Source organism: Equus asinus, chromosome 12 (assembly GCF_041296235.1).
Source record: "Equus asinus isolate D_3611 breed Donkey chromosome 12, EquAss-T2T_v2, whole genome shotgun sequence".
Classification (NCBI taxonomy): Eukaryota; Metazoa; Chordata; class Mammalia; order Perissodactyla; family Equidae; genus Equus; species Equus asinus.
This window is the reverse complement of record NC_091801.1, coordinates 42,794,877-42,813,702: the sequence shown is the minus strand read 5'-3', so window position 1 is coordinate 42,813,702 and position 18,826 is coordinate 42,794,877. Positions and strand designations below refer to the sequence as shown.

The 18,826-nt window shown below is 37.6% G+C and overlaps 1 protein-coding gene and 1 pseudogene across 1 annotated transcript in view; both read right to left on the bottom strand.

Moving 5' to 3' along the window:
- Positions 1 to 2,545: 2,545 nt before the first annotated feature.
- Positions 2,546 to 18,826, bottom strand: part of LOC123283962 (large ribosomal subunit protein uL15m-like) — a 63,869-nt gene continuing 47,588 nt past the window's right edge. Inside the window, 6 exon segments of the mRNA XM_070480915.1 lie at positions 2,546 to 4,492; positions 4,990 to 5,101; positions 7,588 to 7,753; positions 8,353 to 8,462; positions 8,464 to 8,511; positions 9,380 to 9,748. Coding sequence (XP_070337016.1) covers positions 4,155 to 4,492; positions 4,990 to 5,101; positions 7,588 to 7,753; positions 8,353 to 8,462; positions 8,464 to 8,511; positions 9,380 to 9,748 — 1,143 coding nt within the window. The 3' untranslated portion in view covers positions 2,546 to 4,154.
- LOC123283948 (ligand-dependent nuclear receptor corepressor-like protein pseudogene) lies at positions 10,950 to 18,707 on the bottom strand (annotated as a pseudogene).

The window sequence follows — 18,826 nt, the reverse complement described above, 5'->3', positions numbered from 1 at the left end:
GGCAGAAAACTTACCTCTTTGCTTCACAGGTCTTCATATCAAGGGTAACTGTATCTGAAGAACTTAATCTGGCCTGGATCTGATTTAGATTATGAGATCCTGGGCCTTGAACCGGACCCAAATGCTGTAATGAAATAAAATTTTTGAGGGGTCTTGGGAGAAGGTAAGTATGTTTTGCAAGTGAGAGGAATTTAAATAATTTGTAGCCCAAATGCAGACTGTGGTGTTTTTAAAATATGTCCATAAATCCTTTAACACTCTTCTCATTGAGGGCAGTTTCCGTGTCCCCTTCCTTCAAATCTCAGCTGATATAAGTAACTCACTTTTAACAAATAGAATATAGCAGATGTGATGCTGCAGGACTCCTGAAGCTATGTCATAAAAGGCAATGTTGATTCTGACTTGTTTGCAAAGACACTTGCTTTTGGAACCTTGGGGCCACCATGCAGTGGAAATCCCAAGTCACGTGGAGAGGCCAAATGCTGGTGCTCCTGTGAACCCTCACTGAGGACCCAGACTACAGCCAAAATCAACTCACAGACATGTGAAGACTCCTCTGATTGATTCCAGCCACCAGCCACGGAGTCACCCTGACCTGTCAAGTCTTCACGAGCCTGTGCCCCAGACACCGTGCAACATGTAGAACCTTCCTCCTATGCTTTTCCTGAATTCTAAACCCACAGAACCCATAAGTATATGGAAAGGTGGTTTTCAGCCAGTAGTTTTGTAAGAATTTGTTAGCTAACAATAGAAACCCCAATATAGGATTTGTAAATTTATATTTATACTAGAAGCTAAAACTTCATAATGCTTTATCTTGAAACTGTTGTGTAGCCTGGGTGTAGAGTTTCTCTTGCTACGGAAATGCAATTAATTTAGAATATACTTTCATATTTATTTTTCGGCTAGACTTTTCCTAGGTACAGTTGTGGTGGAAACTGAAGCCACACCAACTGGATGGCACACATTTAGTGACAAATTCTTAGAGGAATCCCAGCTGGAGTCCAAGAAAAAAACAAAGACTTGTCTGTCAACTCCCTGTGTTTGTGGGTTTATATTTCAGCCAAGTTTTTCATTGAGGGTTAGTTTTACTGTAGGGGTTTCATTGTGAAACACGGATCCTTCAGGGTCCCAGTACAGAGTTCCTCTTCCTGTAGGGATAGTAAAACCCAATCCTCTAGGTTCTAGAGAAGCTCCCCACCCATCCTCACATACCCATCAACTTAGGGAAGCGGTACACCAGCCTCAGCGCTGGATGCTCATTGAGCTTGTTCTGAACTCCTTCTTCTTTGTGGAAAACGAGGCATTGTGCTTTCCTTTATATGACCTCAATTTTGCAGGTACAAGAATGCTTGATATAATTTGTCTTGCATATCCAGGCGTTTACAGTGGAAGGTTTTTCAGATTAGCTACTCATGCACAGTGCCATGCCTTATTTTATTTTTTGTTATGAACAAAAAATGGTGCCTTTAGAAAACATAGATAAGCATGTGGAAAAGATACAAAATTTTCATAAACCAGACGTCTATATATTACATTTTAAAGAGTTTGATCGATAGATTTTCAATCTTTTTTACTATGTATTTGTTCAAATCATGATAAATATTTTTATTTTACCAAAATTAAGTAATATCAGACACAGTGCCTTCTAACTCTTTTTACTTAAAGATACTTCATGGCTATATTGTCCATGTTATTAAACACAACATTTATTAAATACTCATAACTTTTATTGCCTCTATTTTGTACTATTGGATTACTTCAAATATTTTCTGTTAGTCTTCTAATATTGGATGGTTATGTTTCAAATATTTCAAAATTAAAAGCAGATTTGTGATGATTATCTAAATATTTTCTGATGTGTGGTCTATGTTTCGGCTTATGGTACCTGCTTGATTTCTCTCCAAGGGGAGGTGGTTTTGTATTTTAATTAGGCATGCATCTTCGTTATGCACATCAATTTATATAGAACTATTTTAACCCACCACCGAACTTGATTGTCGCGGTAGATGTGCTGCTTTAGTCAACTGGAAACAGAGTAGCTAAATCCCAGATACTCTGGAGTTGGACTGTCCAACACAGTAGCCATTAGCCACATTTGGCTATTGAACACTTGAAATGCAGATAGTCTGAATTGAGATATGCTGTAAAAGCCGGATTTTGAAAACTTAGTACAAAAAAAGAAGATCAAATATCTCATTACTAAGTGTACACTACGTACATATTGAAATGACAATACTTGGAAATATTGGCTTAACTAAAACAAATCATTAAAATTAATTTCACCCGTTTAGTCTTACTTTTATTTTTAGTGCTTAGGGGACTGCTGAAGGGCCAGATGGTGAATGGGAAGTTCCTTTTGATGGCCAAAGTACACAACTTTATTCCAAGTGGAGACAAAGGTTGGAGTTACAAGCTGAACAGGTGAAATCCAGTCACATTCGTCTCTCCATCTGACGTTGGGAATGGATCCACAGAATGGAGATGATGGTTTCACCCAAGTATTTTCGCAATTAGGAGCTCCCTTATGAAATAAATGCATATCTAGCCAGGAAAATAGTCCATTTTTATTCTGGTCTCACGGATATGTACAGGAGAAGAAATTAATAGTAAAATGATGTGTTCATACATTGTTGTAGACTTTCAAAATACGTTTTTAAAACAACAATTTAATGAAACACATTTATAGCACTTTTTCCATTCTTGAAACTTCCAAAAGTGACTTTTTTCAGATTGAAAACAAAAATGAATTTGCCTCAACTTTTGTTCTATTGTTACTAATGAGATCAGAGTGAAAATTATGTCTTAGAAACATAATATCTTAAACATAATAATGATAATCTTGAACATAATAAAGATAATATTAAACAGTTGTCTTAAATTTACCAAATAAATAGTTGTGCTATTATAAGATAATACTATTCCTATTGTTTCTCTCTTTCAGGATCATATATGTAACTTCAAAATTAAATCATCCCCTTTAATTTTCTCTTTTCCACGGCCCAATATTTTCTCACAGGACACAATGTGTTATCATCATCTACCCGAAGTCTATCCTATTGCATTAGTAAGAAAAACCAACTTAACAGCAGCAGCAACGGATCGACGAGTATCTAAAAGCTACGGTGCCTGGCAGCACATTGTGAAACCCTCTGTCATGTGCATTATGGGTACATCAGCCCTTTATGTTCTCACAGAAACATCTTTATATCTACATGTTTTTGCTGCAACTATCTACTTTTGTTTTCTAGCGTAGTACCATTCAAACTGCAATACCTGTTTTCATTCCATTTTCCAGAATGCCTAGGTACAGTTTTTGAAAGCACATTTTAAAAAATGTACATTGAAAACTTCTATTATGATCTTTTTTTGGAGTAGTGAACCTTTTCTCAAGTATTTTTAATTATTTTATATTTATAAAAATATATTTTGTAAATATCAAGTACCCTATAAAATATATGTATATTATGTTATTTAAATAGAACCTAGAATACTTGACATTCAACAAATATATACTGAATGAATAACTTTTTTGATGACTTTGGCAGTCCTTAGTGGTTGGCTAATCAATTTCCATCCCCAAGGATGTTCTGCCTCTCCCATCTACCAACTGTAGAGGCAGGCATAGTTAAGTCTCAGTGCGTCAGCCTCATTGCCCTTAGAGGGAATCAAATGACACAGCTATGGATAATAAGATGTATATGAAAGTCTGCAAGGGGTGGGCATGAGAAAACTTTTGCTTCCTTATGAACAGGGCAGCTATAGCTTGAACCATTCTCCCCGCTTCTTCCTGCCCTTTAAGGTTATTCTTACTGAAGCCATGGTGATCATCTTAGGGTCTTGGGGAGAGGCCCTGAGAATTGCAGATACAGAAACTGCAAGATTATTGAACTGCTGTGGCTATTACCATCACTACCAATTCTTCTTAGGTGATGAAAAATAAGAAAAAAACTCTAATTTGTTTAAGCCATTGCTAGGCAGAGTTTCCTTGATAATGACTATGATAATAAATAATACAATGACCAAGATGAAAGTATTATTGAGAGCCAGGTTGTAGACATCACTCAAACACAGTGACCGCACCAATTCTTTGTTTTATCGCATTGCCTCCTTTTCCAGTCCTCTTTTCCAACTCTGCTTTCTTGGAAGGGAATTCATGAGCTGTAATACTTGAGGACATTCTCCTCTGTAGGTTTCAGGATTTTCTTATCTGCCATATTCACCACCCGTCCAGGAGCAAGACCAAAGAAAATCTGCCTTGGGTCCTTTCGAGTAGTAAGCACTTTGAAGAGTTCATCTTTAGTAACGTCAGGTAAAATATAACCATACTTCTGGGCGAGTTCAAGTCTTGCTTCAGGAAATTTGGCCGGATCCGCCAGGTCACCACGATTCTTTGCATCAGTATAATGTGGCACCAGTGCTTCAGGTGGAAGCATTCGTTTTGGAATGGGTTGTCCACGCAGAAAGAATGGAACAGGTTTGCAGAGAATTTCTAAAACAATTTTTAATTTACAAAAAGAGAAATGCAAATGTTGACTATTTTATTTACATGATGATTTTCTTTTAATAATGGTATTTTATAATCATTAATTTTTAAATATGACCAAGATGAGAACTTAATTCCAAGAACTTTTTTAATTAAATAAGCTTGTTTCAAGTAAACAAATGGAAATGCTTAATTTTCAAAAGTTTGTATCTTGAAAGTCAGAGTTACTCCTGGGTTACCAACCATTAGTGAGTTTCTAGACATAGGTAACATTGTATTTAAGCCCTGTGTTCAAAACAAAAACAAAACCTTTTTATGACCTACTGGCTGAGGTCTATCAGAGGACAGAGCCCCACCAGCCACAGCACTAATAAGAAATCCTGAAACAGAAAACAGAGGTGTCGAAAGGGCAAGTCAAAGAGCCATGAGGACTTTACAATCCTCACATGCAGCCAGCATGAGACAAAGAGGGAGAGAAGAAAATGACTGCAGAGCAAGCTTACCCAGACTTCTGGGATCACAGAAGGCTGTAGTAACGACACCACCACTCTCTTCGATTGCAGCAATGGCTCGTTCCGAAGCCAACTGTACTTTCGCCTTAAAGGTATCAGCACCCTGTAACACGTCAAAATAGTCTGTGAGTAGCTAGCTTGGCTACAAGTAAATTAACTATGGCAAGCTTCCTTTTTACACTGTGTTTTCTCCTCCAAAATGCCCACAATGTAACAGCAATTCCTACTTCAAAGACTTCTGCTTCGAGGTCCTATCAAATAACATCAAATTCTTTTACATTTTCTAGGCCCCCTTCTTTTACCAATTTTCCTTCCCTGTGAGCAGAGATGACTATATTTTCACTTGATGTATTTCGTAGACATCAATATAAGCACCCATTCCCAGTACTTCGGTAATAGTTGGCTGTTTAACCCTCCTAACAACCCTATGACAGAATTATTGCTAAACCAACTTCACAGATGGCGAAACTGAAGCACAGATAGGTTAAATAACTTGCCCAAAATCACAAAGCTAGGATTCTAACCCAGACAGTCCAGCCACAGTATGTGTTCTTAACCACAACATTACGCTGTAGGATACAGATCATGGCTTCTCTTCCTATCCCTTAATAAGCAAGAGGCCAAGAGAAGGTTAAAGAGGGGGACGAGTGGGCTAGAATCAGCGAAAGAATAAAATATCTGAGCTTTGGAGGGGTCACCCCCTCTAGGAAAAAAGGGAGCAAAGGACAACAGAAATTCACTTTGCATTCGTTATTGACTTTATTACAGCCTCTAAACTGACAGAAAATAAGTTTACCTTTCCCTACCATGGTCAACACTGAAAAATGTAGTCCTGAACTTTTTTAAGTTCTACTTTTGATCACTTTAGTTAGGATGTGCTATATTTTAATTTCAAAACAGATTCTGACAAAAATAAAAAGATGGCATCATTACCATTCTTTATGTAGTGATAAGAATTTTTTCCTATTTTGGTGTGGTTGAAACAAGCTGGCTCCCAATCAAGTTCCTTTTATTAATTATGAACCTTTAATATATTTAAAAAATATTCCATCAATTCTAAGATACACTTTTTCCATCTATGATACCGACCTGCATTTTAATAATTATGGTACGTTTGACTCAATAAAGTAAGGTCTTGCCATATTATTTGTGATTTTTTTTTTTTCTGCTGAGGAAGATTCACCCTGAGCTAACATCTGTTGCCAGTCTTTCTCTATTTTGTCTGCGGGTTGCTGCCAGAGCATGGCCGTCGACGAGTGGTGTGGGTCTGTACCCAGGAACTGAACCCAGGCCACAGAAGGGGAGGGCGCCAAACTTAACCACTAGGCCACAGGGCCAGCCCCTATAATTTGTGCTTTTTTAATTACTATTCCATAGATTGCTTGACCACTCCCCATCCTTGGACATTGGGGTTAGTTTCAGTATTTTAAGTATTATAAAAGCATTTTTAGGAATGTCTTTCTATCAGTTAGGTTTATTTTGTTTTTCCTTGAAAACATATCTTTCCAAATTGGTAATTTTATGCTGAAGGATCAGAAAGTCTTATTATCCACTATTTACTACAAATCTGAAATCAATTTACAGAGCTGTAAACGATGTGGAACTGTACTTACACAACCACTGCCCTGGTGTCGTTTTCAGGATTAGTTTTGTTAGTTTAATAGACACATACCTGTGAGTTGCTGGGATGCGCAGTTTAACAGCTGAAGAGGTCACGGATTTTTCCATGTCAATTTACATGTGCATTCCCTTATACACCCAGAGTAGGATACTGAGACTTAATCGCATATTTGGTAATCTATCTTCAAATCATCTTATTTGAAAATCCTTTATCCATAAGGTTTACTTTTTCAAAGGAATCTAAAAGGTTTTTCCGTAAACATATGCCTCCCTCTAGTGGACACTAAGTTACTCACACAGTTACATTACTGACAACAAGAAGGAGGAGTAGTTAATTAACAACACGTTTATTTGCTTATGAAATTCCTGGCCAACTTCTATAAATAGAAAAGTCCTTTACTGCGATTAGAATTGGATTTGATCCCTTTCCTCCATAAATACTGAGTTATTATCATGAGCCAATATTTCCAATATTGCAAACATAGGAATGAATCACAGTACCTGCTCTCAAAGAACTTACATCACACTGAGGAAGACAATGAAAAATAAATGCATTACTTAGTAATAAATGTCAGGTGTTCATATATTCAAAGAAAAAAATACTTCGGGCAGAGTAATGCAGACAGAGTACGACTATGGGGGAAGCGGGTGGGGGCTGAGTGTTCCTTTATAAAAGAAAATCAAAAAAGACCTTTCTGATATTATCAGATCTGAACAGAGAACCAAAGGGAGGGAGGGAACAAGCTGAACGGACACACGGGAGAAGAGCATTCCCGGACCATGGGAACAGAGGCCCCTCGACGTCATCATGCTGGCTTTCTAAAACCACAACTGAGTATAAACACAATCACCACTATGTAATGGTTATAACAATTCAAAAGGGATAAAAACAAAGGAGGCAGAGTATAGATTATATGAAAATCAGAAATAGCCTCCTATCTAACTCCAAAAATACTAATCCAGACTTACCTCCTCTACCAGCTGGACACCATAATCCCTTTTATATGGCTGGATGGTCACACCTCTCCCATTGACAAGCTGGGTTAAGTCAATAGGCTGAGTAGGATCAACTCGACCCAAATCAATAAGATACTGCAGCCTGTTGAGACTCAAAGGCTGACACTGGGGTCTGAAGCTACAAAACAAGAGAGTAACAGTTGGAAAACTCAACTCTCTTCCTCTAAGTTCTCCAAATCAACTTAAAAGTTTTGTTCTCTATTTTCCTCCAACAATTTAGATGGTAACAAAATAAGACCCTCCTGACTACAACAGAAACGTTATACTGCTTGATTTTTGGTAATGAAACAAAACCAGTATTTCCTTTATTTTGCTAAAAATAATTTGCCTCTTAAGCATTTTACTTCACTCATTTACACAAATCAACAAACAAATCTGGGGAAAATTTAACCCACTATCTGAATTATGCATTAATGGAACTCAAAGTAACCATGGTAGTTGTCATTTATTGGGTAATCACAATGAGCCAGGTTTTTATATATATTATTGCTAAGCCTCTAAACAACCAGGAGAGCAGGCATCATTATCTCCATTTTGCAGGCTCAATGTCTGGGCTTTTTTCCCTACTATTCCAAACTAATCGCACGACTAAAGATACTTCAGAGGAACAGGGGCAAAAGTTTGCTTCAAAGTGACTATCAATTTCTACCAAGCTATTTTTTAGGTGATTCTCAGCGAAAAACAGGGCTTTCTACTTTAAAAAGCAGAACAACCTACCTATGTCCTTCATTAAACCCGTATTTTGGGATTCGTATGTAAAATGGAGTCTGGCCTCCCTCAAAGCCCAGTCGGGGCCGGGTTCCTCTCTGTCGTTCTCCTTTATCTGTCGCCTCTGCCACATCTTCTACCTCTTCTCCGCCCCCTCGGTCGTCTTTCCTAAAGGAAAGAACAAAGTTTTATGATCTACAGATGCCTTTTTATAAACTGTATCTCATCTTTTCGCTGTATATTTTTTGTTACACTATTTATTCATCCAACCAACCAGTACTAGCTAACACTACCTTGTGCCAAGCACTGTCCTAGCTGCTCTAGCGTCCAAACACTCTAAATCAGCATCTTTGCCTCTGAAGATGTACCTAATTCTTGCAACCAAAGCGCAAGCTGTGTTTCAAAGGCAAACTTCCAAGGATGGGATGGGGATAAGGATTCTACAACAGGCTGGAACGGAAAAAAACCTAGAGTTAAACATCCACAACAAACAAAGCTTACATGATAGTTAAGAAATTTTATTTTGGAATTGTAAATATGTCATTGCTACCCATATATTATTTTATTTAAAGATTAATTTTTAATAAAGAAAACATTTTTCTTAATTTACTTCCTGTCACTTCACGAAGGCAACGGACTGATTTTCAAAATTACAGTACGCCACCTAACAGCTTTTCTGGCTGTATTTAGTGATTTGAAGAGACATCTAACGGAATGAATCAATTCAACTCTTTCCCATGAAGCTATACTGGAAAAGTCCTTCATTTTAATTCCAATTTTGAACGGGACAATCATTTTGCAGTGCGACTTCGCTCCTACGCCCTAGCATAGTTATGCTTTTAAGTATAAACCGTATTACGAGTTGAGACCACGCGAGAAGATTTTCCTCTGCAGTTAAGGAGAACAGGGACTCAGAAACCCTACCTCCATCCCAATACCCTCTGGAATAAGCAGTCCCTGGAAAGCGCGGGCAGTGCAGGGCCGCTTCCATCGCCCCGTGCGCCAGCGCTTGCCCGCAACGCCACCAGCCACTTACCAGTTTCCTGGAGCCCGGATTCGGCTTTAAGTTGGCCAGGCTAACCCGGGGCAGGGTCCGGAGCAGGTCCCGAGCCCTGGACCCACGTGGTCTGGGACGCTGCTTTACGGCTGCGGCCCCGCCCCTGTCGCAGTGCCGCGAGCGCGCCAGCGCCCTGGACTCCGGCAGCGGCTTCGGAAGCTTTAGAAGATTGACATGTCGGTGTTGCTCTGCCTTTTTTTTTTTTTTTGGTAAATTCGCTGCAGATGTCTTCATGGTTTGAGAGATCGTGGCTTGAGCCCGGGCTTGAACGTCCGGTGTTCTCTTCCGCCACAGCAAACGCGCACTGCAAACGCTGCAGTCTGCGATCCTCAAGAGGCAGTGTCTTCTCTGACCGCGCCGTGGAGAATGAGATAACCTGAGCGCAGAATTACTAATTTTGAATTTGGCTAATTAAACACAGTGAGATTAAACAATACTCAGAGTCCAGCTAGTAAAATGCCTGGCTAATACTAACCTGTGTAATGAAATTCAACCTACGCACTCCCATCAGTGTGCTTCTACGTGTACTGCATTGACCCACCGAGTCGCTGAGATAACGAACTTCACTGAGCTGCTCGTGATGACAGGTGCCACAGGAGCGCTTGGCACGTGTCATCGCTGTGCTGTCAGCCTTATTCGATCAATCGCTTGTGGAGGTAGATGCTACTACCTTTTACGGACCGGGACGGTAAGGGTTGGCAAGGTCGGGTAGCTTGACCAAGGTCTCACAACAAGCGGCAGAGCCAGGACTCACACTTACACTGCCTCCTAGTAGAACAGTAGTGTTTCCTAGGATATAAAATTGAATATCTGCAGCATAGAATACATAACATTATTTTCAAGCTAAAAAATAGCTTCCCTATTTTTGTCTTAAGTGAATGTGGTATAGAAGACAAGGTTCCTTTCTTTTTCTTTCTCTTATTCTTTTTATATTTCACTTGTCTCGCTGGGGAGTTGTTCTTTCTGGTTCCTCTTAGTGATCACAAATAGTGAAGGAGAGAAATTTTTGGAGGGGAGCTACTTCTATGTTTAATTAAACCCTTTTCAACTTATTTTAAAACAAGTATAAAATACTACAGAAAGAAAAATTTGCATTCATGCTTTATTTAAGCAATATTTATGAGCAAGACACTGAAACTTGTTACTGAAAAATATACGTGGATGAAGTCAAACAAGATCTTGCTCCCACGTTGTTTGAAATCTAGTAGGACAGACTTTCCCAAATGGAGTATTTTATAAAAGTTAAAAAAAAAAAGTACGTCTCTTGTGGACCTAATAATGCAAATTCAAGAAAAATACAGATATATGAGTTCTATAAAACAATGTGAAGATAAAGTCCAGACTCTATTTAGAAGTACAAAATACTGAAAAAAAAAAAGCTAGTTCCTGCCTTTAAGAGGTTTTACTTCAATATATTTCATAATCTTTTCTTTAGAATTTTCATACTTCTGAGAGGAAAATTACAAAATATGTTGCAAAACGTGCCCTAATCTACAGAAATATATACAATTTTTTTCTCTACCTAGAAAATCGTTTGCATTAAGTAATGAACTTTCGGATGAGTGTTAACACCAATAATGTTTCTCATGGAAAAAATGTGTATTGAATAGATGAGATACAGGAAATAAAAAACAATGTGCTGCATTTCTTGCAAGTAGATGCTCTTTGTTGTGTAGGTTATATAATGTTATTGGTGAACATCCGTTAATAATAGTGGAAATAATTGTTTGTAGTTAATTGTAGGCCGTTTGTTTATCCCATATCCAACATGTTGATGAAGCATATAAAACTGTCAAAATAATTTAACGAGTTTCATCTGTGTTTTAAGAATGTAGGTTAAGGTGTGTGGTGAATAAGTCATCAACCCTTACCTGAAGCCTATAGTTTTACAGCATCATTATCATTGCATGATAATACTTATTAAGCACCCACCTGCTGGGGGTGTTGTGCTACACTCTGTTTAAATGATGTTAATGAGACCTTGCCATAAGAAAACATCTCAACGAGAGATTTAAAGTCCATCCTAATTCCAGTCCCAGTTGATAGTGACTACTGAATCATTATGTAAAAAGAATAAAACAAGCCCTGTAAAGATGGTGTAATTTGAAGTTCCTTGGGAAGGCCTCTTTCTCACACACTCCCAAATAATTTTCCCCTACCTATCCCAGTGCCTTAACAGTCTGCCAACAGAGATGAATTCTTTTGAGCTCATTATTTAGAGTTAAAATTCTCAAGGTGGGTAGAGAATGAGAGAGGGGGATGAAAATAAAAGGGGATAAATTTATCACATGAGGTACTTGGTATGAACCATAATACTAATACACCGTGAAGTGAAGCATCTGATCAATTTAACCCTCTGTTTCTGAGATTAAAAAACAAAAACATGCATATAAAACTCTCCCATCTAATCTCCCTAAATGAGATCACACATTAAATAATATTTGGCAGGGATGGGAACAGGAGGAGGAAGGGAATTTCAGTTATTAGATTATTACTGATCTTTACCATGAGCCAAAACCAAATCATTTTTATTTTTTATTTATTTATTTATTTTTTAAATTTAAGTGCAAAAGCATTGAAGAGCTTTACTACAAATTACAACCTAGAAACACGTTAACTGAACAATTAAAATTCATACAATCAGATTTAGATATATAACACCACAAAGTAGGAAGAGAATTACAGTACATTCACAACACAAGACAGATACATGAATTCATTAGAAAATATTGTAATAAATAATTCATGAATTATAGAGCAATTGATTTATGCATAAATATAACTAATTGCCTAACAATCAGTTTATATTAACAAAATCTGTCAAAACCAAGGCAGCCAGAGTTTTACTAAATTACTGCGACAATGTAAATACTGCCATTAAAAAACAAATACAAGTATTTGTACTGTAAACAACTAAAAAAATCAGTCTCACTAAAGTTAGTATACAATATAAAATTATCATTAGCTACCAGAAATGGTTTAAACAACTTTACTGAGCAGGAGTTTTCTAAAAACAGAGGCACTGTTTTTCCTTTGCCTTCTTTTTTTTTCTTTTTTTAAAATATAAAATACTTGAGGAACATTCAAATAAGTACAAAGCACATAATGGTTGCTTTCACCTTCATTAAAAGTCTGCTGAAACTGGATTTTTCAGAAAATAATTAATAAGTAATAACTGGTAACTAAATTTATAAAGTACTTTGAAAGTTTAACATAGAGAATATCTTAATGGAATCACTGGGGGGGAAGAGGAACCCATAAATTTCCCTGCCTTTCCAAGTTTGTATAATCAGAAGGGAACTCAATAACTAGAAACATTTTGTTTCTTTTAAAAGTTAGGAGTTGATCATTACCTACAAACTATCAAAAAATATTTAATTTACTATTTCTGACCAAAAATAAATAACACAAGTACTAAAACGCGGCAAATTAACTATAATATTACCTATAAAACTACTGAGCACTGTGAAGTCAATAGCAAAATGATCCCTGATTTTATGAATCCTGTCAAGTTTTTGGTCAGGTCATCTTTTAACTGATATAAAAGTGTTCTGTAAGTATCCCTTTACTATAAACTTCTCAATCAATTTATTAATGTAAATATAGTGTGAGGAATAAAAAAGCTCAATACAATATAAATATTATGTAATGCCTTCAAGCCCCCAAATTTTTGCAAGTAAAATTCTGTATAAAGAGGTCAATAAAATTGTGTTGAAACATTAACTTTGCTTTTCACTGGGGGCGCGGGGGGCGGGGAGGGGAAATACATTAAATCATCCAAGTTCTGGCCCTCACAAAATATGGCTTAATTCTTTAAAAAGAAAGATGACCCTGACATCTGCTGTTTTGCAATCTATTATGTATACTTTCTTGGGGGGAAAAAAAAAGAGCGAGAGGATTCATACCCTAGCATGCAGGTAACATTAATTGCTGAAGAGGGTTCAGTATGGATCGAAGAGACCAAATATCTACTTGGTTGTGTATTTTCCTCTCTTCAGTTTCCTTATACATATGTAAGCAGTTTTTCAATGTAATAGCTGAAAATCTCTTTAGTATTACATGTATATGTGATTATTAGATACACACAAACACAAGTGTAAAAACACAAGTATTTGACAAGGTGCACTTATTTTTTAAATTCAGCTTTAAGTATTCCTTTTGGACTTAGGAAAACTGGCTTAGAAAAATGATCAGAACCTGACTTTTAACAGAGCAAAGGGGCACTCGGAGAAGTGTGAACATATGAAGCAAATCCCCAATCTTTATATGGAGGCACATGCTTTATAACATTTTACCACTAAAACGGCATACTCCATAAATCCAACATGGATACTCTGAACCACATTTTAAAACTGCTATATAAAAATTACTGGTCTCTTTTATGAGGCTAGTAAAAGTTAAAATGCACTGCCCAGCTTCTAACTGCCCAATTAGTAGAGTTTACATTACTGAAAGTTCAAAACAGCTTCAGTGTTAAATATTTGTAAATCTATTTAAGACCCTGAACAAACTGCAAATTTGGTTATTAGCAAAATGCTAATGTATCGCTCACCAAAATGACATCTGTAATTCATTTTGATAAACTGAAAATGTTTTGAAATGTCACAGCAGGAAATACATTAAAGTTACACTGAGGTTTTTCAATAGTAGGAGTCTGTCACAATCCTTAAAACTTAAAGTAGTCATAACATCAACCAACCAGCACATTTAAACCAAAATGATCATTCTCAAGCTTTGTCTGTGCACATTATAAACATGCTCTAAGTTGCATTCCAACTTTCTTTTCTAATCTTACACATTAGCTTATTTTTCAAATGAAAAGCAAAATTAAATTATTTTAATAATTAAATTTAAATTACTTTTTGTTCTTAGTATTCCATCTTATATTAAAGGATTTTATAGCTCCTGGGGTTAACAATGTGTCAGTTTTTTTCAAAAAGTGTATACCTTATAAACCCCAACTTCCTGCTACAACTGTTAAATGATAAATATTAAATTTCATTATACATATCATTTAAGGTTTTCTTGTCTATTCCTGGTGGATGCACTTGAGTGCATTTCATATTCATATTCTATATTCATAGAATGCACTGTAGTGTCCTAATACTGTATATAGTAATTTTTCTTAGTATGGAGATAGCTGCGTATTTAAACTCTGATTGGTTGTTTGACGTCCTTACAGTAACTGTAAGTATGTTAGGTAAAAATGTTTAAAAACTATTAATAGCATATTTCCATTATAAGATGGTTTAACTGAATGGCTGGGGTGGTCTTTCACCTATAAAAATGTTTCACTTGACAATTACTTGTTTTCCCACAACGCTTTATGCTATTGACTACTAAAGAAAACCTGAATCTTTTTCACCTATTTATACAAGGATTAAATACAAACTATCAGAATTAAGTAAGCAACTATATAATTCTGTCCACAGTGAAAACCCTGAATAAAACTTTTTTTCAAAAGGCATGTAAGTGGTTTTTGAACTGCAAAATTTCATGTCTCCTGTCAGAGTGAGCATCTGTAATTCCCACGTGTGTGTATACAGACACACAAACACACACCTGTGCACACACACACACAAACACACAAACACACACGTACAAACACTTTCCTAACAAGTAATCTACACAGGCTTGCTGCTGTTTTTGCAGCTGCCAGTCCCTGAATCTGTCATACTATATAACCCAGTGTCTGGTACTCGGAGTTTCTTCGGAGGAGGAGTCTTCAGTGTTCCAGATCTTTCTTCTACCTTGTATTCTAAAGTGCCGTGAGGTACCCCATAAATTCCTTGTGCTTTGGAAGCACTCATTTTTCCACTCATTACCATTGCAATAGCCTCTTCCATTATTTCATGATCATACTGCCGATAACGGCCACGGTTTTTCCTGGGCTGCTTATTATCTTTTCGATCCAATCCATCTTCAGTATTTTCAGAGGTTCCATCAACTGTTCCATTTTTAGAATTAAGACACAAAGGAGAGAAGTCCCCGTGTAGAAAGTAAGAGTCAACACTTGAGTGAGTTACGGGCCCAGAACATTCTATTTTCTTCTGTTTAGGGAGTATATTTTTCAGTTTTTGGAGAGCTGATCCTTCTGGGACTGGAGAGGTTTTGGAAACTTGATACATAACATCCAGCAGACCAGGACCATCAGGTTGTGGTTTTGAAACAGAACTTACTCGTAGTTGAGGAATTTTTAACTGTACAGTAGGATGTGAAGTTTCATATTGTAGGCTTTCATTTTTTTCTTTAAATTGAGCAACCATCTTCTGTAGAGTTAACTGATGGAGGTAACTGGAAGCTGTTGGGAATTTTAATCCTGAGGTTTCAAGTAGATTGAGTTTACTTTTTTCTGTGCGCTCTGCTTGAGCTCTTGCCCACAGGGCTACTTTTTGCAGCACTGCACAAGTTTCTTCACTGTCTTTATATGAGTAACTATCATTGAAATCTCGAGTTTTGTTTTTAAAAGATGCAGGCTTCCCTGCTGGTAAGGCTTCTAAGTGGAGAAGTAAAGTTTTTTGAGGTATGCCTGCTTTATTTCTGTCCAGTGCTCCAGACTGAATGTCTTTCAAAGCTTTTGAGAGCAAACCATCTGCAAACTCAGCACTTCTTTCCACATAGTCCTCTCTGTTTCTCTGTAGTCTCCCAGCCATTGAATTTTCAGAAGGATCGCATATGGATGACTCTTCAGATTTTATGCTGGTTTTCTTTGTAGAGAGATCTAACACTCCATCCCCTTGCTGAGTATTTTGTTCTTGCATTCGATTCACAGTGAGGTCTAAGGGGCCTTCCTGTTCTTCCTGAAGGGAGTTTTCTGCTTGATTCATTTGAATACTTTTACATATTAGACTTGGTCCAATTGAACCATTTCTATTCTCTTGAATTTTACCACTTTTTGAAATATACTCAATTGCAAACTGACGTATCATCTTTTTCATTAATTCCTGAGCAACTAGGGGAATGTTAGGATCACAGTTCTGAGGAAGATCTTTCTTTCGAAAGAGTGCATTTAGGTAATTTTCTGCTTGGCATTCAGTCTTTCAGTGTTGGACTGGCCCTGAGATGATAGTTCCTCTGTTGGTGTTGACTGTGAAGAATCAAGAGATGGTAGACAATCCTTCAAATAAACTCAGGTCTCTTCGTAGCCGTGGTCCATAAAGCCCTTCTAAAATACTCTCAAAACCTACACAGTGCATGAGACGGTGGCGCCAAGAGTCGAGTTCCCGCCGGCATCCTCTCCTCTCCGCCGCGCACCGAGGGCTCCGGCACCGGGCGGCGAGGGCAGCGGCCACTCTCTCTCTTCCCTTGTCCATCCGCGTCCCGCGTCACACGCCCTCATTTACATACGAGCGGCGCAGGCACGAGGCAGGGGCGCGAGCCCCGGAGCGCCAAAAACAAATCATTTTAAGAATGAGACCAAGAATAGACTCATTTTGTAATGATCAAAGTTGAGGAGCAGAAAACAACCAGAGATGTGCTTTTCCTCAGTGAAGGCGGGAGGAAGCCAGGGGCAGGAGGGCAGTGAATCCCTTTGATACTGGGAGAAAACCAATTCCGAGAGAGCCAATCAGAGGGCACGGGAAGGGGCTGGAAATAAATGTCACCTCGACAAAACCTACCCACTTGTATCAAAGCTTGGCCCTGACTTCAAGGCCTTCATTCACAGCTAAATAGTTTCTGTTTTAATTTTATTAAAGTATACTAACGCATACATTTGTTATGAAAAAAATCAAGTCATACAAAATAATAATGAGGAACAAAAGTTCTCCACAGGTAATTACTTTTCACTTTTTTTTTTATTTCTTCCGGGGACTGCCTCCATATTTATAAATTAAAGGATCTCAATCACTAATTGTTTTATCAATTTTTGACATTGTGGATTCACTTATCTTATGACAGGTGAGGATTTAGATAATTTAAACTATTTCCTCTTAGTATTTTAGTTATTTTATGATAAACCGTATAATTTAAATAAGGTAAGTACTTCAAACATCTGTTTTTTGGATTTTCAACTGTCAAAATTATACATTAGCTCCTCACTCTGTGCGAGATGAAGATACTTACACACCTAACCTCTCACACTTCTTTGCTCCTTCTACTTGCCAACTTCTGTTAGCTATATATTTTCTTTAACATTGTTATAGATTATAATGTACTTATACACTTTAAGTGATCATTTAGGGTAAATAAGAAGCTACAACAATTACTGTATTTGCTCTCTCTAGAACACTTTTCATTATTGCCCTCTTTCCTCGCCACAAAGAACTGGCTTTCAGGCTGACAAGCTTTCTTTAAATTCATGATCACAAACCTTAAGCCGGTCATCCTTTTCCAGGGTTTTAGGAAACTTACTTTTTCGCTCTCCGCGATGACTATTTTGTATGTTCTCTCTTGGCCAATGATTTTCCTTTATACTTCAGAAAAAAGTCACGAGATAGGGAATTTCTCCCACATCCCACCACGAAATGTACAATCCTTCCTACAACTGCATTTATCTTCTGCATCATAGTAAAGAGAAGGAAGTGGCTTTTCTTCTGTTAATGTTCAGTCTTTCCAGCTGTGATCTGGACTCCTACGTCTGCCACCTAGTTAGGGGTTTAGTTGTTTTCCGTATCCCCTCTCTTTACTGCATCATCAATCTCTCCTCAGGCTGGATGGTCTCTTCATCATAAAAAATGTTGTAAAATCGCTCATCTTAAAAAAACAAAGACAAAACACCACTTTTCTTTACCCCGTAATCCCTCTCGCTGAGCTTATTTCTCTGCTTGCTTTCATAGCAAAACTTCTTGAGAGTTCTACGTGGACTCTCTTTTCCTCCTCTTTGATTCATATGTTTTCCTATGAATAACCTCCATATTGCCAAATCTGATAAGAAATGCAAATCAAAATCACAATTGAGATATCACCCACAAATGTTAGGATGACTATTACCAAAAAACAGAAAATGGCAAGTGTTGGCAAGGATGTGGAGAAATTGGAACCCTTGTACACTGTTGGTGGGAATGCAAAATGGTGCAGCCACTATGGAAAACAGTATGGAGGTTCCTCAAAAAATTAAAAGTAGGGGCTGGCCCGGTGGTGTAGTGGTTAAATTCAGCTCTCTCCGCTTCTGCAGCCCAGGTTTGCAGGTTCAGATCCTGGGTGCAGACATTCACCGCTTGTCAAGCCATGCTGTGGTAGCAACCCACATATAAAATAGAGGGAGATTGGCACAGATGTTAGTTCAAGGCCTCTCTTCCTCAAGCACAAAGGGGAAGATTGGCAGCAGATGTTAGCTTAGGGCCAGTCTTCCTCAAAAAAAAAGAGAAATTAAAAATAGAGGCTGGCCTGGTAGTATAGTGGTGAAGTTCATTCGCTCCACTTTGGCAGCTGGGGTTTCATGGGTTCAGATCCCAGGTGTGGGCTGACACACCATTCATCAAGCCA